General features: G+C 42.3%; 2 protein-coding genes across 4 annotated transcripts; both read right to left on the bottom strand.

The window, feature by feature from the left end:
- Positions 1 to 5,702: 5,702 nt before the first annotated feature.
- Positions 5,703 to 9,393, bottom strand: LOC144709147 (protein TIC 55, chloroplastic-like). The gene is made up of 4 exons (XM_078582570.1): positions 8,954 to 9,393; positions 8,754 to 8,856; positions 6,528 to 7,027; positions 5,703 to 6,441 (listed from the first exon to the last, which is right to left on the bottom strand). The coding sequence occupies exons 1-4, from the start codon at positions 9,376 to 9,378 to the stop codon at positions 5,823 to 5,825; spliced, it is 1,647 nt and encodes a 548-aa protein (XP_078438696.1). The 5' UTR covers positions 9,379 to 9,393; the 3' UTR covers positions 5,703 to 5,822.
- A 9,759-nt stretch (positions 9,394 to 19,152) lies between these two features.
- Positions 19,153 to 25,435, bottom strand: LOC144709343 (ubiquitin receptor RAD23b-like). 3 transcript variants are annotated; one of them, XM_078582879.1, is made up of 13 exons: positions 25,173 to 25,435; positions 23,907 to 24,068; positions 23,790 to 23,828; positions 23,633 to 23,709; positions 22,805 to 22,846; positions 22,445 to 22,622; positions 22,214 to 22,351; positions 22,071 to 22,136; positions 21,366 to 21,413; positions 21,164 to 21,276; positions 20,777 to 20,849; positions 19,447 to 19,565; positions 19,153 to 19,367 (listed from the first exon to the last, which is right to left on the bottom strand). In XM_078582879.1, exons 1-12 carry the CDS (start codon positions 25,236 to 25,238, stop codon positions 19,452 to 19,454), a joined length of 1,116 nt encoding a protein of 371 aa, XP_078439005.1. In that variant the 5' UTR covers positions 25,239 to 25,435; the 3' UTR covers positions 19,153 to 19,367; positions 19,447 to 19,451. The 3 variants fall into 3 exon arrangements, with proteins under 3 accessions (XP_078439005.1, XP_078439004.1, XP_078439006.1); XM_078582878.1 differs by having other exon boundaries at positions 19,153 to 19,357; positions 25,173 to 25,434; XM_078582880.1 differs by lacking the exon at positions 22,805 to 22,846 and having other exon boundaries at positions 19,153 to 19,357.
- Positions 25,436 to 26,421: the final 986 nt, after the last annotated feature.

Genomic DNA, 26,421 nt, shown 5'->3' with positions numbered 1-26,421 from the left:
AGGAATCTCCTATGATGGAATTAGTACCAAGATGGGCATGATTGATCTATATGCTCCAGCTTGCGGGGGAGTGTTAAACAAGGCCCATTAGGCCTAATCCACTATCCCTTTCTCTCTCTCTCTCTTTTGTCCCACACGGATTAATTATCTAATCTTACCGTCATTAGCCTATATAAAGGCATGTAATCCTCTCATATTAATATAGAAAGGAATACAATCATTCTCTCTTTTACACAAACACAAATGTGAAGACTGTGGTGCTGAGGAGGTAGCATTGTAGGCTTGTGGCATAGTCTACCATGGTAGATCGAATTGTGAAGGTGAGCGATTGTACGTGCTTCGTGTATCGGAAAATTTTCCTTGGTTTGCTTGATTTGCTCGAGGATTGTGCGGAACATAAGTCATGGTAAACCTCTCATAACATTCAAGTGTGTGGTGTCCAGTGCGGGAACATATCTGACATCGAGGTGGTGGTCAGCCATTTTCATTTGAGCATCCTCCACTATGATAGTTTCACCTGCCTAATCCACTACGACCGCAATTATTGGATTTGGATTTACCTTTCCCTTGACCTGAATTGTTGTTAACGGGGATTGCTTGAGCTTGATTCGCCATTGGTGGAAAATCGTTATCCTTGACAACTTGTTGGCAAGTCAACATTGCATCATGGTCTCTTAAGTGAGATAGAACCGTTTCAAAAGACATCAAGTTCACCTAGGTTTGAACCATGGTGATTACTGGGGCGTACTGTAGTCCTAAGCCTCGAAGTAATGCATGGATGAGCGTGCGTTGGTCTGCTTTTTCGCCAGAAGCTGCTAGTTCACTGCTTATGCTCCGAAACTAGGCCACATACTATTCGAAGGTTTGACTACCTTTCATCTAAGTGTGAAGCTTGCCCAAGAGCTCTTGTACCCTTGCTTCTGTTGAAGAGGCAAAGTCCTCAGCCAAAATATCCCAGACAAACTTAGCTGTGATGGCTTCGGTCACACACTCGATAACTTCTTCGGTCATGGATGCTAATAGAAATGCCAGAACATGTTGGTCAAAGTACCACCACTCACTATCGACCTCACTTGCTTCAGTCGGTGGATCATCTATGATGTGAGAAATAAGAAGATGAGATCTGAGTGTAAGGAGTACCTATGTCTTCCAGACAACATAGTTGTCTTTTATGAGTTTGATTGGAGGGATCATGGTTGCTGGTATTTTTGAGGGAGCCTTCAACATAGCGGCTCTGCTTTGAAGAAACCCCTGGGAAGATATCTCTGATTCTTCATCTTCTGGACGGACTTCTTCAGTATCATCTTCTCGCTTCAGCTCTGATACCATGTTAAATATCGAAGAGGAAATTGATCTCAGCAGTGTCGAAGAGAGATAGATGAGGAATAAGGAAGAGAAGAAGAGAGATTGAATAATAGAATAACAATAAGAATGAATATCAAGTTCACTGCATTACAAGCAGCCGACAATACTATTTATAGGATTTTGTAAAAGCCTCATTGGTGGTCACTATGGTTGAGTTAGGGTTGGGTTTAGCCAACCTGTCTTGGAACACTGTGTAGTCCCGATCTCCGTGACACGTGGGTGCGACGTGGGTTGATCCACAAGACCTGCTTTAACACCTCTCTCCGCTACTTCTCTAGCCCTCTCTCCCCCTCGTTCCCTCCCCCTCTCTCCCTAACTTTCTCCATGTCCCCTGCTACTTCTCTAGCCCTCTATCCCACCCGTTCGCTCCCCCTCTCTCCCTGTCTGTCTCTCCCTCATTTGCTCTCCCTCCCTCCTTCCCTATCGCCCTCTCTCCCACTCTCCGTCTCTTCCTCTCGTTTTCTTTCCATGTATCACTTCCACTCTCCCATTCCTCCTCTCTCCCTCTCTCTCTCACCGGCTCTCCCTCTCCTTTTTCAAGGCTCTTTCTCTCTCTCACCCTCTTGTCCTCTCTCTTACCCTCTCTCCCGTTCTCCCTCTCCTCCTCTCTCACTTTCACTTTCTCTCTCCCTCTCTCTGTCAATCTCTCTCTTGCTTTCACTCTCCTCTCTTTCTCTCGTTCTCTGCTCGCTCGCCCTCTCTTTCGCTCTCCTTCTCTCCCTCCCTCATTCTCTCTCTCATACTCTCCCCCTCTAGCCTTCTCCCTCTCCCTTGCGCACTCTCTCCCTACTGAACTCTCTCCCTCTCCCTCTCACTTTCCCTCTCCTGCTCTCACTCTCTTGCTCTCTCCCTCTTGTACTCTCCTTCTTTACTACTCCCTCTCTCTCTCCATAACTCTCTCTCACACACACATTCTCGCCCTCTCACTGTCTCACACTGTCTTACTCTCTCCCTCTAGTATTCTCTCTGTCTTGCACTATCTCAGTCTCACTCTCACTCTCTCCCTCTCGCATTCTCACACTCTCACTCTCTAATTATATTCCTCTCCCTCTCTCTCTCTCATTATCCTATAATGCTTCAGCTCCAGAGGTGACATTAGATGCAGCGAGACAGCCAAGTCAACTTAACGTGGACTTGCACATTGACTAAGTCAATTTGACCAACTGAAGACCAGATCGGATCAAGACCAGACCAAACTTCAGGTCTAGATTTAGGTTTTTGGTAAAACCAGGCCGAGACCAGACCGTGTCCTTCCATAAATGTCATAAGAATAATGAAAAAATGTTATAATCAAAATTTTAGGTAAATATTACAAGAAGTAATAGAAATTTTAGTTGGATTAAAAGGGATCCACCAATGAATGGTAAATATATACTCTTTTTTATCCAGCAAAATCTTTCCATACTTTGGAAACTTTTGAAGAATGGTAATCTCTCTCCCTGACTAATTTTTGAAGAACTCTCATGATAAGCCGAAAAATCACGTAAAATTACGTGGTCGTTGCGCTTTTTAGACTTATGCAATAAATTTATAATTCCCTTAATTACTAAATAAGAATATAGAGCAAGCAAGGGGTCGATCCGCAAGGAGGCAACAATTCAGAATTTTCAAACAATTTTTATGAATCAAGTCAAGTAATTTTGAATTTTGCAATATTTAATTCAATTAATATTAAATAATATTCTTAAAATAATCAAAATTAAGTAAAACTTAATTTTGATTTCGGTCAGATAATTCCAGATAAGAATATTATTATTATTTTAAGCTCATAAAAATATAAATTATTAATTTCCCAATTTAATAAAATTTATAATAATTTTCAGAATTAAAATTGGGAATTTAATAATCAAGAAAGTGATTTTTGAATTGGAGTTCAAAATGGATGAATTTTCGGTTCAAATTTTATTTTTGGGTTTTTTATATATTAAATTAAATTCCTAAACAATAAAAACCGAAATCTAGAGAGAGAAACAAATCAAATTAACCTAGAGAGAGAAAGTGAAGAAATTGGGGAAAGCCCCAATTTCGACCCTAAATTAAAAATGTAATGAAGCAGAAATGTCCTAAAATGATTAAGAATTAATTATCAAAAGTCAGATCTTGAATCCAAATCAAAAAGAAGTGCTGATGCATTCAAAACATGAATCTAGGGCATGTACATTTCGCCCATGCCAAGGCGTTTTCGAATCGTTCTAGAAGATGATCAAATACAATTCAGAAACTTACAAATTTGATAAAGAGATCCAGATCTGACGACTTCCAGAATGCCTCCTGTGTCCTTCCTGGCCAATTGCTTGGGGAGAGCCTCCAAAAGTGATTTTCGCCCTTTTCCAGACCTCCATTTAAAGATCCAACCGTCTGGATTGTAGAGGGGGAAAAGACGAACCTACCCTCAAAATTTCAGCCCAATCGGACATGTAGATCTCAAGATATCAAGGTTTTAGTGAGAAAAAATCTGAGCCATTGGATTTATTTATCTCTCCTCCAATAAACTTTGAAATGGCGCGTTTTGATTGGCTAGCATGATTATTTCTCGTTTTCCGCTTTCTCGGATCACGCCCTGACACGTTGTTGTGCGCGTCGTCCGCCCGCAATCATTGGCAAGTGATTTCGTCATTTGAACGGCTAGGAATTCTCCACGTCACCCTGAAATAATAAAAACAAAATAAAAGGACAAAAGGTCTTTTTAAAAAATATATATATAATTTTTTATTCTCTTAGCCGTAATCTTTGACCATTCTTCTCTCTTTTATTTTAAATCATAAGCCGCTATTCTTCTCTCTCTTCTCTCTTTAAATATTTTAAATCATAGCCACTTATGTTGACTATTCTTCTCTCTCTCTTCTCTCTTTTATATATTTTAAATCATAGCCGCTTATGTTGACTATTCTTCTCTCTATTTATTATATAATAATAACCACTCATTCTCTCTCTCTCTTTATTCTTATTTAAATAAATATATCCATTTATTCGCCCGGGCGAATGACGTGGATACTCCTTAGTAAATATTTAAATATATTATAAATGCCAAATAAATAATATATGTGTTATTTAAATATGTAAAAATCATTTCTTGGCTATATAATGGTCAAAAAATTATATAAAAATATGGAAAATTCCAGAAAAATCATGGAAACACTTACCAACTTTTAGCCAAGTATTTAAAACCCTGTAAAAAATATTTCTTCACCGAAATGAAGTTAAATTCCATAAAAAATGATAAAAAATCAGAATTAATAATAAAATGAAAGGTTAAATGATCTATCTTTATTTTAATATGATAACATGGAAATATAGTCATTAAAACACATAAATATAATATAAAATTCATTAATTAATCATGTTAATTTGCAAGTTATCAGGGCACAAATGGCTTGAAGATGCTTAATCAAGGAACTAAGAAATCATGGATGTAATCCATGCAAAGGTGATGGTTTTGGTTTTTTTATGAGTTTGGTTTTCAGATCCACCTTTAATTCAATATTCTATTGTGTAATAAGTTTCAGATTATGTTGATCAAGGCCCAAATTTTCCAGAAATTTTTACCTGAAATAGCCCAAAATACTTCCTGAGTAGAAGTAGTAGTAGGATAGGACTTTGAGTCATAAATCAATTAAGATTTAATTATACTAATGAAGCCTATAATTATGTAAATTATGGAATCCTATTTTTCCCAAATATTTTGTAGAGGATTCTAAAAAAAATATTTTTTATCAAATGAATGGCTACTGCATCACATGTTGATAATATTCTCAGACTGTTTCATTCTCTGAAAACAATATCTTCCACTTTTATTAGTTAGATTTTAAGATATTTCATACAAGGCTATGATTATTTATTCAACATCTATACCAGAGATTTACTTTAATATCTGATAGTTACTTCATTGGTTTATTTATGTATTGTCTTGTACTTGAAGGGGAAAAAATTCATTAGGACAAAGTTAGTATGAGTGAGTGCATTCATAAAAATGAATCTACACTCTCACAAAATAGCAATTATCTTAGACCTTTTATTTTATAGTGATCTATCAAAAGAAAAGAGAACAGTTTCAAATACAAATCATTGACAGTTTGCTCTTCCATTATTAAAGAATATTTTATTTTTATTGTTCCAAATCATTCTCCACAATATCCTATGGGATTGTATTATACTATCTTCTATTTTTTCTATGTTTTTGAGCCATGGAAGATTAAGTCTCAGGAGGTTGCAGATTGGGGATGAGCGTATTCACCATTCCGAACACAGATTTTTTCTCACATCGATCTATACATATTGGCTCCTAAAAACCTGTTTTAATAATTACCACTTCCCTCACATTCAGTGTACTTGCATCATAAACAAATCCCAGATCAATCAATACTATTTTCTGTCATGGGTTTCTGCAGGGGGATATGGGTGAGATATACATACTGGAAGAAAGAGAGAGGGAGAAGGGTTGCCCCTAACTTTCTCTCTCACAGCCTCCTATGAACCCTGACAAAGTTGGTGGTGATCATCCCAAGAGCTGCAGCACAACCCCAGGCAGACGCCGAGCACAGCGCCACAACACCCAAGAACACGGCCTTCCACCGCCGTGTCTCCACCATCACAGCTGCCACCGCTGCCGCCACTGCTGCCGCTGCCAGCACCTTCTTCCACGCCTCGAACCTCTTCACCACAGTTCTACAGCTCTTACAGTGCACTATGTGACGAAGGTATCGGTTCACCGGGTTGGCTGCATAAATATCCCCCACGCCTCCCTTCGCCGGTGCTCCAGCCGCTGCCGCTGCTGCAGCCCCCGCAGGCATCTGCTCCACCACTGCCGCCTCCTTAGGTAGTGAAAGGCTCTGATGCCCAAAATAATACGGCATGCCATGGCCAACCCGGTCCATCCACCGCCGGTACTCAGCCACCCAAGTGTCCGAGGACCGGAGATTCAGGTACAGATCCTTGGTGGGTTTCCTCTCCCTCATGAGAATCTCATTCTGGGAGGACAGGAAGCCCATGTCCTGCTCAAAAACCTTGCCAGCATTTTGGTGCATGTACCACTTTGGAAGGATCTTTAAGAGGGGAGACTGGAGGGAGTTGCCAAACCTGCCCATTGAGGAACACCAAATCACTCAGAAACAGGATTAAGAAGTAGCCTGAACTTATAAAATGAAATGAATTACAAACCTTACCTGACGATGAGCATGGACCGGCCCTGGCCAGTGGGGCGGCAGAGGAAGAGGGCAGAGAAGAACTGTTCTTTGCCCTTAGCATCAACAAACTGGAGGTTGTTCTGGAGCACGCAGGGAGCAGAGAAGCGGAGGTTGTTGACCATGGTGGGACGGTCATTGCGGCGCCAGGTACCAGCGAAGCCGCGTAGGGAACGCTCAGTGACGGAGAAGACAAGGGGCTGGGCGTGCTCACGCTTGGCGGTCCAATCGGTTCGGTCATGGGATATGGGGACATGGGCTGGGTCCATGAGATTTTCCAGGAGGATGGAGTGGTCGTAGGGGAGGTCGTGGATAGTGGAGACATCGGAGAAGCCGGGTCGAGCATAGTGCTCGAACCAGGGGAGCTTGTCCTCAGCCGGGGGGGTTGAAGGGGACATCCACACCCAGAGCACCCCCTGCGAGTCCCTCACCTCATACGGTTTCGCACATGCAGCACGAGGGATCTTTGCGCCCTCAGGGAGCTGCCATGAAAGATGGAAGGACGAACTCAGTCGGCCAATAAAAGGATAAGGATGTGGACAAGAAGTTTTATTGGAAGGCAGATCTAGATATGAAAATAGACAGAAGATGGAACAGTGGCATCGATCAGCAGACAGAATAACTCAAATTCCCGATGTGGAGACGGAGAATCAGTCGTTGAGCATAAGAATAACTTGAATTCTCGATGGAGAATCAGTCATTGCGCATAAGGGAGCAGAAGTGATGTGTGAATTTATGAGCAAAAGCGCCTTTTGGAGCGGTTTACATAAATAAAACAAAGTATCGGGGAAACTAAAGAGGTAGGATTAGCCCTCCGGCTTCGGGTTCATCGGCAAAGGGTAGCAAGGATACTACTTGTATAGTAGGAGGCCAGTCAGGTAGCGTAGATCCGGGAAATGAAATTCATTCAATCTGAACCTCCCTGTCAGTCAGTCCGGAAATCCTCTTCGTTCTTTACAAGAATTGACAGACAAAACAGTGGGCAAGAAGATGGAATGGACACCAGATATAAAAAGCAGACAATAAGCAGAAGATGGAACTATGGCGTTGGTCAGCAGATTGAATAATTCTGATGCTCGATCTTGGAATAGCGAATTACTCGGTGATCATGGACAAGAAGACGGTTTTTTTTTAAGAAGAAGATGGATCAGAAGCCAGATATAGAGATAACCAGAGAGAAAAACAGAGGATATAGACATTTGAAAGCCAGATCTCAAGACGGGGAATCCCTTATCTGCAACGGACAAGAAGATAGAATGGAAGATAGATCTAGAGATGTCAGTGAGCAGATCTGAAGTTTATCATCTGCCATTGACAAGATTGAATTACTCCGGAATTGATCATCTGTCTGTCAGTAGATTGAATAATTCCGATGCTGAATCTTGGAATGGAGAATGACTCGGTGATCATGGACAAAGAAGATGGATTGGAAGCCAGATCTAGAGATGACAATTTGACACAAATAGAGGATAGAATCTCCCATCAAACATCACTGCCGAGAAGACAAACTACGGAAGCTAATTGAGAATAATCAAGAGGCTAGAATCGAAAAAAAGATTCAGATATGAAAAACCGATAATCCACAAAAATCAAAACCCAGATCAAGATAGATCTAGAGAAGACAGTGAGCAGATCTGAAGTTCTGGAATCGATTGGCTGCCATGGACAAGAAAATGGATTGGAAGCCAGATCTAGAGATGACAATTAAACACAAACAGAGGATAGAATCTCTCATCAGCCACCACCAAGAAGATGAACTACGGAAGCTAACCAAGATCAATCAATGAGCTAGAATTGAAAACAAGATTCAGAGATGAAAAACTGATAATCCACAAAAATCAAAACCCAGATCCGGAAACCAACCCGAGGGATTGGAAGCTAGATCTAGGGGTGACAATTGACACAAACAGAGTATAGAATCTCTCATCAGCCACCACCAAGAATAAGAATCAAAACTAGGAATCTAGGAATGAAATTAAGAATCAAGAATCTAGGAATGAAAATCCACAAAAATCAAAACCCAGATCCGGCGACCAACCTGAGGAGGGATTATAAGCCAGATCAAGAGATGACAATTGACACAAACAGAGGATAGAATCTCTCATCAGCCACAACCAAGAATAAGAACTAAGGACGCTAACCCAGATCAATCAAGAAGCTAGAGAACGGACAATCCACAAGAATCAAAACCCCAATTCGGAAACCAACCTGAGGGATCTTGACGCACTCCCCACTGCCTTGGAACTGCCAGCCATGGTACAAACACTCCAACTTCCCATCCACAATCTGCCCCTCCGAAAGTTTCGCCAATCTACCCACCACCGCAAAAAACCCACAAAATCAATCAATTCAAAAAAAAAAAAAAAAACCCAAAATCCCCCAAAACCCGATAGCTGCAATCTTCTCACCGGTGAGGGCAACGATCCTCGTAGCATCGGATGACTCCTCCACCATCTTTATAAACGACGAGCTGCTTGTCGAAGACGGTGAGCCCTAGAGGGGCATCGTCGGGAAGATTGGCGGTGAGATAGAGAGGATACCACTCCTGAGTCCAATCGTACTGAATCTCCGCCGTCGGATCAGGATCGGCGGCCGATTCCTCGCTGGGGATCAGGATCTCGGCCGGGGAAACGCGCCGCCGCCAATCCCGCCGCCGCCGCCGATCGCCGCCGATCGGCGATTGCCGAAGAGGGAACGCGCGAAGAACAGGCAACCGCGACGATGAAGAAGAAGAATAAGAAGTTAGGAAGATCGCCGCCGTCCCCGCCGCCGCCGTCCCCACCGCCGCCGTCCCCACCGCCGCCGCCGCCGCCGCCGCCGTCGCCGCCGCCATAGGCCGAGATGAAGAGGAGAGTTTCTCCGCCGCGGGAGATAGAAGGCGGGGGAAGTAAATGTCTGGAGTGGGACACGTGGCGAGATCTTATTCGTGGGTTCAATATATTTATTTTATGCAGTTTAGTTGAAGGAATTTGGCTGTGTGTGGTCCCAGATTGACACGTGGCGCGATCTTACTCCCGGGGGGAAGAAATAAATTTTACTGTAGATAGTTTAGTTCGAAGAAGGAATTTGAAGTGATACGTGGCGAGGTATAACTCGTGGATAGAGTAAATTTATTTTAGATCGATTAATCTAAGGTGGAAATTGGCAGTTCGGCACTTGTGTATGGTGGGCCCCCGAATTAACACGTGGCGAGATCCTACTCGCGGAGTTTAATACATTTTACCATAGGTAATTGAAGGTAATTTGGCACGTGTGTGGTGGGCCCATCGAATTTTGAATTGACGTGGTACATTTTTTTTCTTGGAATTGAATACTTTATTTTAGATAGATTATTCGAAGGAATTTGGCACGTGTGTATGGTGGGGCCTGCTGACCTAATTTGGCGCGTGGTTGGATCATCGACTGGCACGTGGCGAGATCTTAGTCTCGGGTTTGAATAAAATTATTAGTTATAATTTAATCATAAAAGGAATTTGGCTCAATGCCTTGACACGTGGCGAGATATTTAGGAGACCAAGTCGAGATATGGCCAGGTGGTTTGCTGCACGGATGGAGTACCGTCATCGTCCCGAGTATAGGGATCTCTCTCTCTCTCTCTCTCTCTCTCTCTCTCTCTCTCTCTCTCTCTCTCTCTCTCTCTCTCTCTCTCTCTCTCTCTCTCTCTCTCTCTCTCTCTCTCTCCCTCTCCCTCTCTCTCTCTCTCTCTCTCTCTCTCTCTCTCTCTCTCTCTCTCTCTCTCTCTCTCTCTCTCTCTCTCTCTCTCTCTCTCTCTCTCTCTCTCTCTCTCTCTCTCTCTCTCTCTCTCTCTCTCTCTCTCTCTCCTCTCTCTCTCTCTCTCTCTCTCTCTCTCCTCTCTCTCTCCTCCTCTCTCTCTCCCTCTCTCTGTCTCCCTCTCTCTCTCTCTCTCTCTCTTTCTCTCTGTCTCTCTCTCTCTCTCACTTTCTGTCTGTATATCTCTCTCTCTTTCTCTTTATGTCTCTCTCTCCCTGCCCCTCTCCCTCCCTCTGTCTCTGTCTCTCTATATGTCTCTCTCTCTCTCTGTCTGTCTCTCTCTCTCTGTATCTCTCTCTCTTTCTCTCTGTCTGTCTCTCTCTCTTTATCTCTCTCTCTCGCTTTCTGTCTGTCTATCTCTCTCTCTCTCTTTCTCTTTCTGTCTCTCTCTCTCCCTCCCCCTCTCTCTCGCTCTCTCCCTCCCTCTCTGTCTCTGCCTCTCTATATGTCTCTCTTTCTCTCTCTCTCTAATTCTTTGTGTGTGTCTCTCTCTCCCCCTCTCCCTCTCTCCCCCTCTCCCTCTCTCTCCCTCACACTCTCTCTCTATCTCTCTCTCACTCTCTCTCTATCTCTCTGTCTCTGTCACCCTATTTGTCTCCCTCTCTCTGTTTATGTCTCTCTATCTCTCTCTGTCTCTGTCTCTCTTAGGGATCGGGGAACGGATCGGATCGGATCATTCGAATCTTGATCGAAAGATTCAAACGAACAAATGCAGATTCGAACAGATCTGTTCGAATCTTTCAATCGAGTTGATCTATTTGTGTTCGATCGAAAGTTTAGAACCATTTGGTTCGTTCGTGTTTGATCGGCCATTTTTTCGAACTGTTCGAACAAGTTTGAACTAATGGCCAACGGCCGCCAGCGACTGACAGCAGCAACCAGCTACTTTCTCTATGGCGGTCACTGGTCGCCACTGGCAGTCGCTGGCGAATTCAAACATTTGATCCAAACAGCCATCTTGTTTGAACAAGCCGATCCAAACTCGATGCGCAGATCGGGTTCTGATCGGATCAGAACTGTACAGACCAGTGTTCAGATACGATTGTTCAAATGCCCGATCCGATTGAACATTCGAACGATCTGTCCGAATCCCCAATCTCTAGTCTCTCTTTATGTCTCTCTTTATGTCTCTCTTTCTAATTCTCTCTCTCTAATTCTCCCTCTATAATTCTCTCTCTCTGTCTATCTATCTCTCTTTCTCTATCTCTCTATCTCTCTCCCCCCTCCCACTCTCTCTCCTCCTTTCTCTCTATTTGTCTGTCTCTGTCTCTCTATTTCTCTGTGTGTGTTTGTGCCTCTCTCTCTATGTATATGCCTCTCTCTATCTCTCTCTCTTTTATCTGTCTCTCTCTCTGTCTCAATCTCTGTCTCTCTATGTCTCTCTCTCCCTCTCTTGCTCTCTTGTTTGCTCCCTCTCTATCTCTCTCTCTCCCTCTCTCTCTCTCTTTATCTCTATCTCTCTCTCGTTTTCCCTGTCTCTCTCTGTCTCAATCTCTGTCTCTCTATGTCCCTGTCTCTCCCTCTCTCCCTCTCTTGTTTGCTCTCTTGTTTGCTCTTTCTCTCTCTATCCCTCTCTCTCTCTCTCTTTGTCGCTTTCTCTTTCTCTTACTTGTTCTCTCTCACTCTCTTGCTTGCTCTCTCTCTCTCTCTCTTTATCTCTATCTCTCTCTCTCTCTTTCTCTGTCTCTCTCTGTCTCAATCTTTGTCTCTCAATGTCTATCTCTCCCTATCTTGCTCTCTTGTTTGCTCTCTCTCTCTCTCCCTCTCTCTCTCTTTATCTCTCTCTCTTTATCGCTTTCTCTTTCTCTTACTTGTTCTCTCTCACTCTCTTGCTTGCTCTCTCTCTCTCCCTCTCTCTCTCTCTTTATCTCTCTCTCTTTATCGCTTTCTCTTCCTCTTACTTGTTCTCTCTCACTCTCTTGCTTGCTCTCTCTCTCTTACTCATTGTCTCTCTCTCTTTCTTGATCTCCCTCTTTATTTCTCTCTCTCTATCTCTCCCTTACTCATTCTCTCTTGCTCTCTTGCTTGCTCTCTCTTTCTCTCTCTCTTACCCGTTCTCTTTCACTCTCTTGCTTGCTCGCTCCCTCTCTTATTCATTCTCTCTCACTCTTCTGCTTGCTCTCTCTATTTATCTCTCTCTCTCTCTTACGCATTCTCTCTCGCTCTCTTTCTTGCTCTCTCTCCCTCTCTTTCGTTTCAACTATATCTCTCTCATTCCAACACTCTATGTATCTATCTGTCTCTCTCAACCTCTCTCTATTTCATTCCAGCTATCAGTCTCGTATTCCAATAATCTATGTATCTACCTATATCTCTCTGTCTCTCCCTCTCATTTCAAGAATCTATATATCTGTCTATATCCTCTACCTCTCTCTCTTTCCAACTTTCTATGTATCTATCTCTCTTTACCTTTCTCTCTCATTCCAACTATCTATGTATCTATATGTCTCTCTTTACCTCTCTCTCTCATTTAAACTATCTATGTATGTATTTATCTATCATCTTCCTCTCTCTCTCTCGCATCCCAACTATCTATGTATCCATCTATCTCTACCTGTCATGCAGTCAAATCCCGAGCTATGTCAATAGCTTGAATCTGGCGAGCGCCGGCCTCAGTGCTTGGAGCAGAACACTGAGCAGCCTTGATCTCTTGCAGCGAGAGTCTTTTGCAATAGCTTAAGATTGCATAGAAGGGGTTAAAGGAAAGTGTGGGGACGCAGCCCCGTTGAGGAATAGGGCCATTGCATCGATATCATAAAAGGTTACATCGTAGTCATGATCATTACACGGGGGAAGACCAGGGATGATACATAGTAGCGAGACGAGGCGCTTCGCGCCAGGGTAGTGTTGCCTCGCCGCCTCAAGGCCCGTCGCTCCACGCACGCACCCGCCAGCCTTGCCTCTACACATGTGCCCCCAGGCTGGGCACCGCGTGCCCACGGGTGTGGCGATCACACACGCCACCCCTGCCTTGACGATCACACACACCACCAGCACCCACGTTTACACCTATCGCGCGCAGACTGCGCAATGCCGCCGAATTCAGTGCCTCAAGCCAGGCACTGCGCACCCGGCACTACCCGCAGGGGTGCTACGCCCCAATGCCGCCTCGGCTCTCACTGTGTGCCACTACCTTAGTCTCCTGGCGGGATGTCTCCCGCCCCGTGCCCCACACACACAATGTGTGCAAGGGCCGTGCGGCGACTGTCAGCTTCCCGCACAACTCAGCGCGCTGCCCCGCGGCACTACCGCTCGGCTTATGCGTCCCGCACCCGCGCGCGGCACTTGATGCTCCCGTGCAAAGCGTTGCGCCCGAGCGTGGAGCTTGGCGCTGACATGCAGCGCTTGGCGGATGCACGCACACACCTGTTGGCCCCCACACCCAACACGCGCTGACTTCACCTGATCCGTCCTGCCTAGGCGTGAATGGGCACAAGCACCATCCGTAGTGTATCAGCACTACAGGGGAGATGGCTGAAAGATCAGATTGGGCATCACCACCCTTATTGCATTGTAGCACTAAATAGGACCCAGTCGTTACGGATCGTGAGTCTCACGCGAACACACCCGACCAATAAGCACGCAGGCCTCTGGGTAGGGAGTGTCGCCTAGTTCGGGGCCTAAAACTACCTCCCTCTCCCATTCCAACCATATATCTATCTCTATCTCTCCCTCTCTCCTAACTCTATCTCTCCCTCTCTCCCAACTCTATCTCTCTCTCTTTCTCTCTCTAGCTCATTTTCTCTCGCATTCCATATATTATACATTTTTGTTAACTAATTCTAACAATTCAATATGATCCGATCGTTGGGCAATTCAATCTGATCATTGGCACAAATAGTTTAATAAGATCTGACCCAATGGGTCAAATCAGGCTGAATTGATTTTCTGACGTGACTGATTGAGATTGAGATTTGATAGATCTTTTGAATCCCTGGTCCTTGATCTGACTGATTAACAAATGACTGATCAGAATCATTTCCATCATCAGTCGTTTGTCAGCAATGACAAATTACTGATGATGGAAATGACAGATGATAGAAGTATTTAGAAAAATTACAAATTATGTTATTTTGCATTATATTCAATGTACAAAATAATAAAACTTACGTACTCTACAATTAATGTCTTACTACTAAAGCTAGACATTAGGGAGAGGGGATTTGATTTGTTCGATCAGATTAAAATTCAGTCGATTGAACCAGGACCTCTTACATTCAGGCGATAAAATTGATTTCGACTTAATCCAACCCCTTGGATTGGATGGAAGTAAATGATCCAAAATTGATTCCAACTTAATCCAACCCATTGGATTGGATTGAAGTTAATGATCTATCCCAATGTTCAGATCCCACAACATGAACTGATTTGATCCGAATCTCCTGGTTCAGCTTGCATGGAATTGTTCGAATTAAAAAATAAATATGTAGAGATAGTGAGACATATAAGAGAGAGAATGAGAAAGAGAGAGAGAACAAGCGACAGAGATAACATGTGAGGGAGCCTATGAGAAAGAGACAGAGTGAGAATGAGCAAGAGAGAGATAGGGAGCCTACGAAAAAGAGACAGAGAGACAATGAGCAAGAGAGAGAGGGAGCCTACGAGAAAGAGAGAGAAAGAGACAGAGAGAGAATGAGCAAGAGAGAGAGGGAGCCTACGAAAAAGAGATAGAGAGACAATGAGCAAGAGAGAGAGAGAGGGAGGCTACAAGAAAGAGACAGAGAGAAAGGGAGCCTACAAAAAAGAGATAGAGAGAAAATGAGCAAGAGAGAGAGAGGGAGGCTACGAGAAAGAGACAGAGAGAGAATGAGCAAGAGAGAGAGGGGCCTACGAAAAAGAGATAGAGAGACAATGAGCAAGAGAGAGAGAGGGAGGCTATGAGAAAGAGACAGAGAGAGAATGAGCAAGAGAGAGAGAGAGGGAGCCTACGAGAAAGAGACAGACATATACGGAGAGAGAGGGAGCTTACGAGAAAGAGAGAGAAAGATAAAAAGACAGAGAAAGAGGGAGCATACGAGAAAGAGAGAGAGAGAGAGAGGGAGAGAGGGAGAGAGGGAGCCTACATGAAAGAGAGAGAAAGAGAGAAAGAGAGAGAGAGAGAGAGAGAGGGAGCCTATGAGAAAAAGAGAGAGAGCCTACAAGAAATAGAGAAACAGATACAGAGAGAGGAGCCTACGAGAAAGAGAGAGACAGACACAGAGAGGGAGCCTACAAGTAAGAGAGAGACAGAGATATAGAGAGGGAGCCTACGAGAAAGAGAGAGAAATAGAGAGAGAGAGAGAGAGAGAGAGAGAGAGTTTGGGCGATAGCGAGCAAGAGAGAGAGGGAGCCTACGAGAAAGAGAGATACAGAGATTGGGAGAGAATAACAGAGAGAGGAAGTGATAACATTGAATTAGACCAATAAAATTATGTCTTTGTACATCTTTTTTACCACTTACTTTTATATTTGTATTTGCATTATTCACCATTTAACGATAAAATGAGAAATTTATGATGTATTTTCCTAGGCCCAAGCTCTATTTTTATTTACACTATTTAGACCAATCCCACTTGACTCCAAGGAGTCAAGTGGATTCCTCGCATCCTCTTGAAGTTTTATTTGAAATAAAAAACTCAGGTAAATAAATGGCGATTTGGGATACAAATAGGAAGAATGGAGAAACCCAAGCCATCTCCTAGATAATAAGAAGAGTCTCAATACACAAGAAGCCTGCTCTAGAAGCCCCTTCAAACCTCTCTAGGAGAGTTAGGGCAACTCTATTTAATATAGTTTCCCCTCTCTTTATATCTCATCTTTGATTTGTATGATCTATTCTTCTTCCAAAAGATTGTGAGAGAGAGTTCAAGATTCTTAGAGAAAAAGCACCACTTTTCCTTGGAGGAAGTGACAATAAGTTTTGTATGATCTTCAGAAAGTTTGATCTGAACTTTCTCACCATTTTCTATAAGCAAACATTCCAAAGGATACCCTAAATTTTGAGCTTTCCAACGCATCAAACCACACTATTCTTCATGTAGGAAAAGTTACTGTGTTTTCAGCCCCAACCTGTTTCTGTCCAATTTCTGGTGCCCAACGGTCAGGCACTGCCCACAAGTTTTGCCACTGGAAGGGCGCCCTAAGGTTCTATTTATCCTCTACTTTTATTTATTTCTGTAAAATACCAAAATTTTAAAAAATCATAATAAATTATTAGAACTTAAGAGAAACAACATAAATATTGAACTCATTTGTTTAAAATAGTTTGACTAGTTTTCCTTCAATTTGATGATTTGTACTTTAAAAATAGTAAAAATCTAGGAAAATATAAAATCACCTAAAACAATTATTTTAAAATAAATTTATATTGAAATTTACTCTATCATTACTTGATCCTTGTGGGTTCAATCCTTATTAACCTTATTCTAAGTGAGGAAACTTTTACAAATTCTGTTGTATAAATCAGACAACGTATTTAGCCAAAATTCTTGTTTATCAGGGAACCCACAAGAGAGGGGGGGGGGGGGGGCCTACGAGAAAGAGAGAGGAAGAGAGAGAGAGAGTGAGTGAGCAGGAGATATAGCGAGAGCTGACAAGAAAGAGAGGGACAAAGACAGAGAGAGAATAAGCAAGTGAGAGGGAGCCAGAGGTGGAAAGAACTAGAGAGAGGGAGAGCAAGTGAGATATTTCTCATTTTTCTTTCCATTGGATTAACTTGCCTACCAATTTTGATTACTGAATTTTAATCAGTCAAATTTGTAAATCAAACTGGAACAAAATCCTTGTTAGACTGAAATATTAAATTCCCTTTTGTACAAATTGAATCATTCAATCAACTTCCAATTGCTCTGACTTGATTCAAATCCCAATGATGGCGAGGACGCCAACGCATCGACATTGGACGCGTCACCACCGTCAACTGAAGTCAACGCCACCGCTATGGACACTTCGCCGCAGTCAACCGAAGTCAATGCCCTACACATATAGACTGAAATATTAAACGCGTCACCACCGTCATCGGACAAAGTCAACACACCGACATCACGCACGTCTCCACGCACGCACGCTCCTTCACGCATCATGACACGTCGCCAACGGCAGATCAACAACTGCCCCTTGACGTGACACGAATCACGTCTCTCGTCTTTAATTTCTCGTCGTTAAGTTGTATTTTCTCTTTCCTCCAAGGCCTATATGTATAGGCCATTGTTTCCAGAAACAATTAGGCAGTCATTATTCAAGAATTGAGTTTATTGTTAACTCTTCTTGGAGGACTGCCCAGCCTCCCTATCCCTCCTTCAACCCTACCACCGCCGCCTCCGCTGCCGCTGCCACCACCGCCTCGCGTCACTGGTCGCCGTCTTCCCCTTCCTCTCCATCTCTCTTATCTCTTCCCCTTCTCTTCCCCTCGCTCAGGAGTGCCAAGGCTGCCGTTCTAGGTCGCCCAGGGCTGCCACCCAGGTTCGCCCTAGGCTGCCGCCCAAGGCAGCCCAAGGCCACCGCCCAGGGTCGCCCCAGGTTGCCTCCCAAGGCAACCCAAGACCGCCGCCCCAGGCCTCCCCAGGCTACCGCCCAAGGCAGCCCAAGGGCGCCGCCCCAGGCTACCGCCCAAGGCAGCCCTAGGCCGCCGCCCAGGCCGCCCTAGGCTACCGCCCAAGGCAGCCCAAGGCCGCCGCCCCAGGCTGCCGCCCAAGGCCGCCGCCCCAAGTTGCCCCAGGCTGCCGCCCAAGGCAGCCCACGACCGCCGCCCAAGGCCATCCCTGGCTGCCGCCCAAGGCCACCGCCTTTGGCCGCCGAGGCTGCCGCCCCCAAGCCGCCCAAGGCTGCCCGCCCAAGGCCGCCGCCTTTGGCCGCCGAGGCTGCCGCCCCCAAGCCGCCCAAGGCTACCGCCCAAGGCTGCCCGCCCAAGGCAGTCCCAGGTCACCCTTCTAGGGTCGTCCCAAGGCGCCGTCCACCCCAGCGCCACTCGCCCCGGTCCGCGTCTACACTCGTCCGTCACGCTTTTTGCTAGGGCCGTACAACGCCCAAAACGCCCAGACTCTATCGTCATGTGGGCCATTCAACGCCCGGATTCGCCCAGTCTCGTCACGATCAGAATTCCCCGCAGCCTCTTCACGCACTATGATATCTAGGTACGCCTGAACTCTTTGGTGCCAACGTATTCTTCGTCCAGTATTCCGCGAGACTTCCCCACCGCCAACAGATTTGATTTGATTTTGGAATTCTCAAAATCTCTCTTTCGTGAGTTTCCCTCGTGACGTGAATTCGAGTATTTAATTTGGTGCTTCGGCATCGTCGCGGTGGTTAAAGACAGTACTGCCCTCGACGAGGAACGGGCTGCACCATCAGCATTTCATTTTTTTAAGTTCTGAATCCGATCGTGTGGATTTCTGTGGTCTGTTTTATCCATCCAACCATACCCGTCAACACCTTTCCATCGTTGTCCTATCCATCTCCTCAGTCGCCTTTCTCCCTAACTGTCCTACATCACCCAATCCCTACCTGGGATATTCCTTTAAGTGCCAAAGTGGAGTTTTGCTGTGAAAATCTTCGAAAACCACGCATCACACCCTTGTAACATCTTTCAAAGCCACACAACACATGCCTTCATCCATTGTCGTTGAAGGATTATGTACAATCGTTTTCCAAAGTTGAAATTGATCTTTTCATAAATTGACATGCTTGTCATTCCTCATATACCTCCCATACATGGATGACGAAATAGTTGACAATGATGAATTGGGTCGGCTGAATAAATGGCCATTCAGTCACATCCTGTTCATCCAAAAACATCATCTGTCATCCACCCAACAAGCCTACAAAGGATACACTACAGATTTGTCATTGGGGCCTCATATAATCGCACTACTTGGCAAAATCTTATTCGCACATCACGAGTCGGCCCACTTGGCAATGAGGCCCAAGAATTTCCCCAGAACATTAACCGAGTTTAATAAGCAATTACACAAGGTTTTAATCGATAAGCAGAAAGAAAATGTGAACTACAAAAAAAAAACTACTGAAAACTTGACAATAGTCCATGTGTGGGTCCTGCAAACGACCTGCAGCACGCTTTGAATTTGTGAGAAAGCTATACGAGGAAGAGAGGGGAGACATCATTTTAATAATTAACAAAAAGGGAGGAATTTACGAGAATTAGTCGTCGTCGGCAGCGTGTTCCAGAAGATAATTAGCTGCCAATTCCTCGTTCCTGTCGCAGGCGAAGAACGCCTCGATCACCCGGGCTCGGTCAAACCCCATGGCTTCAATCTTGATAAGTAAATTGAAATAATTATCAGTGCAATTGATATTCGCCAGACAGGCGTAATTAAAAAGAATAATTGGACGCTGTCGTAAGATTTCCCGCAACCATCAGGCAATGAATATTGACCAAAAAAGTATAATTATAGAGAAATAATTGGAGCCCAACGTTGGATTTTTCTGCAATTATCCAGGCAACTAATCTAAGCCAAAAAGGAATAATTATAAGGAAATAATAAGACTCCATCATTAGATTTTTCCCCAATTATCAGGGCAATTAATTTTGGCCAAAAATAAACAATTGAAAAGTAATACAAGACTGCCATCGTTAGACTTCTCCCTAGTTATCAGGGCAATTAATATTGGCCAAAAATAAACTATTGAAAAGAAATAAAAGAATGCCATCGTTAGATTTCTCCCCAATTATCAGGGCAATTAATATTGGCGAAAAAGGAGTAATAAAAAGAAATAATTGGGCGCCATCATTCAATTTTTCCCCAATTATGAGGGCGATTAATATTGGCCAATAAGGAGATATAAAAAAGAAATATTAGGACGCCATCGAAAGATTTTTCTGTAATTATCAAGGCAATTAATATTGGACAAAAAGGAGTAATAAAAAGAAACAATAGGACGACATCGTTAGTTTCCTAATTATCAGGGAAGATTAATATTGGGGAAGGATGATACAACCCTTCTCGTCTTCTCCCGATACGAACCAACCAGGTTCGTATCAAAGGAGTACTAAATAAGAAATAATAAGCCATCATCGTTTGATTTTTCTCCCAACTATCAGGGCAACAAATTATGGTAAAAAATGAGTAATTAAAAAATTAAAAAGAAATGAGGGGACGCCACCATTCACTTTTTCACCAATTACCAGGCCATTTAATATTGGCGACAATTAGACATGGTTGTTCTGTTCTGTTTGTTTCAAATGAACAAAAATTCGCACAAAAGAATCGCACAGGGCATTATTCTTTGTTCTGTTCTTTTTTTTTCAAAAACGAACAAAATTCACACATTCGCACAAAACTAGAACAAAATTTTCACAAAGCAAACCGCACACAGTCCTGGGCGATGCTCTGTTCGAGTTCGTTTTTGTTCTGTTTGGAAAATTGAACAGAACGAACAATTCGCACAAATTCACACAAAAAGAACAGAACAACCACGTCTAGCAGCAAACAAGTGATTAAAAAGAAATAATAGAACGTGTGTACCCGCTCAATGGCCTCCTGCTCATCACGAGTGACGCTGATTGTCTCTTGCTCCGTCTGATCCTCGAACATGTCCCTGAAATTCGAAAAATATTGCATGATGAAGAACGCGAGTTTCCTTATATTTTTTATTGATGAAATTGGTCGCCTAATTAATCACATTGGAACCTGAATAATTAAAAATAAGAAAATTTGACTATTTTACTAAAAGGATGCAATTGAACGAGGAAAAAATATATTTATTTTCCTATCAAAGGATGAAATTGAGTTAACGTCAAAGAAGATCAGATAAAAATCATTTGAGGAACATACATAATTATAAGCTAGAGAAGATATTATTTTAGTTCAAATTAATGAAATTATCTGACTATTTCATAGTCGGGAGCTTACCCTTCATCGCCTTCCTCAGAAGGCTCGTTAATCAGCTGGAGGAACTCAGCGTTATGCTCCTGAATAAGTCTAAGTAGCTCCGGATTCTGCTTGCTCAGCTCCTGGAGCATTGGCTGAAAAAATGTGTGTAAGAAATTTTGTGAAAATAACTAGTCAAATACAAGGATTGTGAACGAATAAAAACCCTAAAATCTGACGATACCTGTAGAATCTGGGGGTTTGCTTGCACCATCGAACGCAGTATTTGGAACTGTATAAATTAAAACATGGCCAAAACCTTCACATAATCGATTACAAATGACATTATATAACTGCCTATAAATGAATAGTAAACACTTTTTGCTATTTCATATTTGAGATAATTCAGATAGGTTTAGGCTTTATAATTTCTAAATTTCAAAGAGATATTTATCATCTCTAAATGCAGTATATTATTTTTTTGAAATAAAAAATTTTTCAATTCATTTTCCTACGCATACAAATACGACCATCATTTAATACTGGACTAGAACTTAATCTAACTGTAAGACACTGAAAAAAAGAATCATCTTTTTACCTGGATTATTTGAAAAGGTGATAAATAATTTCAACTTATATGTCTATGTTATACATTGTTTTCTTTTGAACTTTTCTATGTTATACATTGTACGTAATGACTTGACTCAACCAATGCATGAAAATTCTTAAATTTCTTTTATATTTTTCTATCAGTTTTATTTCACCTTTTAATGATGAATTTTAAAATGCGAAGGAAGAAAATCAAATGTTTCATTGAGTAAAAATTTGACGTTGTTTTTTTTTTTGAAAGAAAAAAATTTGACGTTGTGTAAAACTAAAAAAGGATAAAAAATGACAAAAACACTAACAGAAAAAGAAACTTGACAGAGAGTTGAAAAGAAAAATGAACCTGCTCATTATTTCTGAGGAAATCAAGAGTTCCACTGCCAATCGCAGCAGAAAGCCCCGGTGCCCCCTGCTCATCATTTATGAACATTGGTACCAAAAATTATGTAATTATCAAAGAACCGCAAACCAAGATCAGGGATTGACCTGGGGAAACATGTTTAGAGGAGCAGAATTGGGTAAGCTAGTCAATGGTACGTCATCTGGTATAACTTCTTCATCCATCGTCTCATCTGTTGCCACATGCTCCACTGGCACTGCTGCTTCCACAGATGCAGGAATTCCCTGAATCAACAAACATAAAATAAAATTAATTTATTTTAAAAAACTAGTATTAAATAATTTTCCAAAAATCTCAAAAACATGTAAAATACTAACAGAATATAAATACTCCACGGCACGCTCTGGATTGTTGTATGCGGCGCGAAGTGCACGGATAACTTTTTCTTTCTCCCAGTTGCCTCCACCCATGTCCATCAGCTGCTGAACTAATTGTTCCTGATTCGAGCCCGAGACAAGAGTCGACGCAGCCTGATCATAGGTATTAGCAGTATTCCTGAAAATTAATAACCCACTGAAGTTTTAAAACTATTATCGGACTTCCCGAAGAGACAGACAGAAAATTTAAGGAAACCCGAAGAAATAGATAGTAATAACATATTTCACTCGCAAATATAATCTTTTTTGTAAAAGGATAGTCTTTGGTCTATTACGAACATATCATATGAGATAACATACTCTGTGGGTGGCCTGACGGGGGGCACTGAGCTTGTTGCAGCACTGAAAGAAGTATTTTAAAAATTAGGAAAGAAATAGGGTTTTCAAGATTGTATCGCAGATAAGGGGCTTGGACGCGGACAGCGCTTTTGTCCCGGGAAGAAATTATCGTCCTGTCCCAGACTCCAGGCTTGTATTTGCTGACGATGAAACAAATTGACATCATCATCCAAAAACCGGTCACTGCTATCATCATCAACTGCAGCTTGAACGACGATGATGACTTTGTATTCATCATTGTCAACGTTTCTTGTTATCTGAGTGAGGTTAACAGCAGGAGAGTAACAAGGTACAGTGACAAGACAAAATGGTCGTCCTCATCTTTATCCTGAAGAGGGAGAATGAAGGGGACGATGACAACTTGTCATCGTCATCAGTGATGACAAACACTGCACCAAACAAAGGATGAGAGATTTTTCATCCCAAGAAATGATGGCAACTCGTCGTCATCATCATCATCAGTGATGGCAAAAACTGCACCAGACAAAGGATTAGACAATTTTTTCATCCCTGGGTGAAAACAGCACCCAGTCCCACTGATTCGGACGCAGGCCTGGACGAAGGGGACCCCATGCAAGACAACGGCAATGCTTTGCACCAGTAATGGGTCTCGTGCCAGTTTACGCCAGGACAAGGGGCCGGTCAGGAATGACCCAGATGGGACGGTCTGCTGATGGTGCAAAAATACCAATCTATTAACGAGGAAGATAGATGTCCCATCTCGTCCTATCATCCCGATTTATTACCAAGAACCTCAATTGTAAATAACAATGACTTGCGGGTATTTACTTGGGCTCAGAAGGCGTGTCTGCAGGAGATGGTTGGGCAGCCTGAACAGGAGAGGAAACTGGCGCAGGGGAGGAAACCTGCTTGATTGAAGTTATATAATGGTTCAAGGTTAATCCACAAAAAGACAGGATGTTCAGAAAGATAAATCACAAATAACCTGAGCAGGAGCAGCGGCCGAAGTACCAGTGGCTTTGCTCTGAAGGACAATAGCATGATTAGATTGAAATTAATAGAAAATGTGATGCAATAAATATCTGCCATTTGGGACGAGGACCTTGCTCAGCATAACAACGAGAAAGCTGTCCTCTGTAATGTTGTTCTCTGACAAGGTACTTTCGTCTTTCAAAACTCTTCCATTGTGTATAAGCAATTGTTGTCCCCAAGGGTAGCTATCTTTCCCTTGCACCTCTTCAATGTTCTTCTTCACTGCCATAACCTGGAAACGGGTCGAATGAAATAGTGATTAAAACACCTGAAACCACAAGATCGGCTGCCAAACATTGGAGTAAATTGCAATAGCGGATACAGCCTCAATATCTGAGGAGTTTTTTAAACACAGTTACTACTGTTCAATGCATGAAAATAGTTGGCACTTTAATCATGTGTTGTGACCTCTAACACAAGAACTGAAATCCCGGATTAATTCTAATCTATATAAAACTATGGTAATTAATTCATCAACAGCAAAGAAACAGTACCGCGACAAGCAAGGGCACTTCGCAATTTGGAATCTGATAAACGGAGATATAGATAGAACTTGAACATCGTTCCACAAGGATCTTATCCAAGGTGATTCGTAAAAATAGCTCTAATTATAAATAATATATATGCCCGTTTTAATAAGTAAGAACAGTTTGTTTAAAGCAAAGAAATAGGATGAATGCGAAAAAATGATAGATACATTTCGAGTAACTAAGCATTATACAGCTCAATTATGCAACATAAACTATGGCAGTGAATTAATAGGCGACAGAGAATCAACATAAAACAAATGCCACAGACCATCTTTTGACAAAAAAAGGGTTTTCAGACATCAGCACTATTAGAGCTGGCGCATTCCCAATTTTCATATTGGACCATTAAATCATACACCATAAGTAAATACGCCGCAGAACGAATTAAATAGAGCGTTAATTTATTAAATTGTTCAACTTATTTACTTCCTTAATTTGAAAAAGGCTTCCCTCCCCCATTGCTTAAGCGTAGAATTCAGATCAACAAGAAAATTTAATACACAAAAAATATCCAAAAGTAAATTCAACCCATAAAAAGAGGCAGTCCCAAAGTAAAAATTCAATAAAAGGAAACGAAAATGACAGCAGAATGGAAACAAGCGATGCCAGACAGATGTGATCGCCGACTACTGACACTATTAGAAAATTCCTAGCCTGAAACCCGTGAAAACGGAATCCACATAAGAACATCCAATGAAATGTGAACAAAAAACTCACAAGATAAACGTGTTGATACGGAACCGACAGAGACCCACAACGCAAAAACAAAAACCCAAATCAAATGGGGTAAGTTATGGGAGATTCACCGTGTCGCTTGGTTCCACAACGACTTCGAAGCGGCTGCCCTTCAAAGTTTTCACGGACAGCTTCATGGCGGCCGACGGAATGGAAGAACGCGGACGATTAGAGTCACGGACGAAGATAAAGTCGTGATCTTTCCGATGAAGAAAGCGAAACCCTAGATCTCGCGATCGTCGATTAGAGCCGAAGGGGTTCGGGCGGGAGGAAGACGGAGATTTCAGTTTTCTTGAGCTCTCCTGCGCCGCTTCTCAAAAATCTAAATTTAGTCATTGAGTGATTTAATATAGTTAGTCCCCTTTTAAATATTATGAGATTCTAGTTCTTATTAGGCTCAACATTTCATGTACTAATTGCTTCAATTGAAGATATTATAAATGTGGTTGTGAGTCAAACATATGATACAACATTTTCATTTTTTGTATGATTGCGAGTTGAAATTTTACACTATTTAAAACTGTGTCATTGGCTGATTTCCGACAATTAAATCTCCCTTTACATTGTTAGTAGACTCTAGTTCTTATTGGGCTCAACATTTCATGTATTAATTGCTTCAATTGCATATATCAAAGTGGTAGTGACTCATAAACATACGATACAACATTTTCATCATTGTATGGTTGTCAGTAAAAAATTTCCACTATTTAAAACTGTGGCACTGGCTGATTTCTTATAGTTAATCCCCTTTTATATGTTATTAGACTCTAGTTCTTTTTGGGCTCAACATTTCATGTGTTGTTTCCTTCAATTGAAAGATATTATCATAAACATATGATGCAACATTTTCATCATTGTATGGTTGTCAGTATAAAATTTCCACTCTTTAAAACTGTGTCATTGACTGATTTCATTTAATTAAATATCTCATTATATGTTAATAGACTCTACTAGAGTCACGGCTGTCCGATGTCCATCTGATATCCAGTATCGGACATCTGATATCCAAAAAAAATCAGGACAATTTCTGATACCGGATATTGGACCGAATGGATATCGACATTCATGTGTAAAATGGATATCGAATAGGTAAGGACGAGTTGTATGTTGGATACCGGATATCGGCTTTCGATATCAAGATATCAGAACCGGTATCCGGATATCAAAATCTGATATCTAGATATGTTGTGGTAGGAATCCTGTAATCCCAGATGGAAGAAAATCAAAATTATGAAGGGTATACACGATACGAGGTAATAAACCAAATTGAGATCTTCAAAATGCAGTGTTATGTTTATCACAGAGTTTCTACTAAAATAT

The sequence above is a fragment of the Wolffia australiana genome, chromosome 11, assembly GCF_029677425.1.
Source record: "Wolffia australiana isolate 7733 chromosome 11, ASM2967742v1".
NCBI lineage: Eukaryota > Viridiplantae > Streptophyta > Magnoliopsida > Alismatales > Araceae > Wolffia > Wolffia australiana.
This window is presented reverse-complemented; position numbering and strand designations above follow the sequence as displayed.

What these genes read in the sequence shown, in the direction of transcription:
- LOC144709147 (XM_078582570.1), bottom strand. Translation starts at nt 9,378, where the DNA reads ATGGCGGCGGCGACGGCGGCGGCGGCGGCGGCGGCGGTGGGGACGGCG. An exon ending in GAGGATCGTTGCCCTCACCG is followed by an intron (nt 8,857 to 8,953) that starts GTGAGAAGATTG and finishes GGTGGTGGGTAG; the next exon opens with ATTGGCGAAACTTTCGGAGG. An exon ending in AGTGCGTCAAGATCCCTCAG is followed by an intron (nt 7,028 to 8,753) that starts GTTGGTTTCCGA and finishes CTTTCATGGCAG; the next exon opens with CTCCCTGAGGGCGCAAAGAT.
- LOC144709343 (XM_078582879.1), bottom strand. Translation starts at nt 25,238, where the DNA reads ATGAAGCTGTCCGTGAAAACTTTGAAGGGCAGCCGCTTCGAAGTCGTT. An exon ending in CCGTGGAGTATTTATATTCT is followed by an intron (nt 22,352 to 22,444) that starts GTTAGTATTTTA and finishes TTGTTGATTCAG; the next exon opens with GGAATTCCTGCATCTGTGGA. An exon ending in AGCAGGAGGCCATTGAGCGG is followed by an intron (nt 19,566 to 20,776) that starts GTACACACGTTC and finishes TTACTTATCAAG; the next exon opens with ATTGAAGCCATGGGGTTTGA.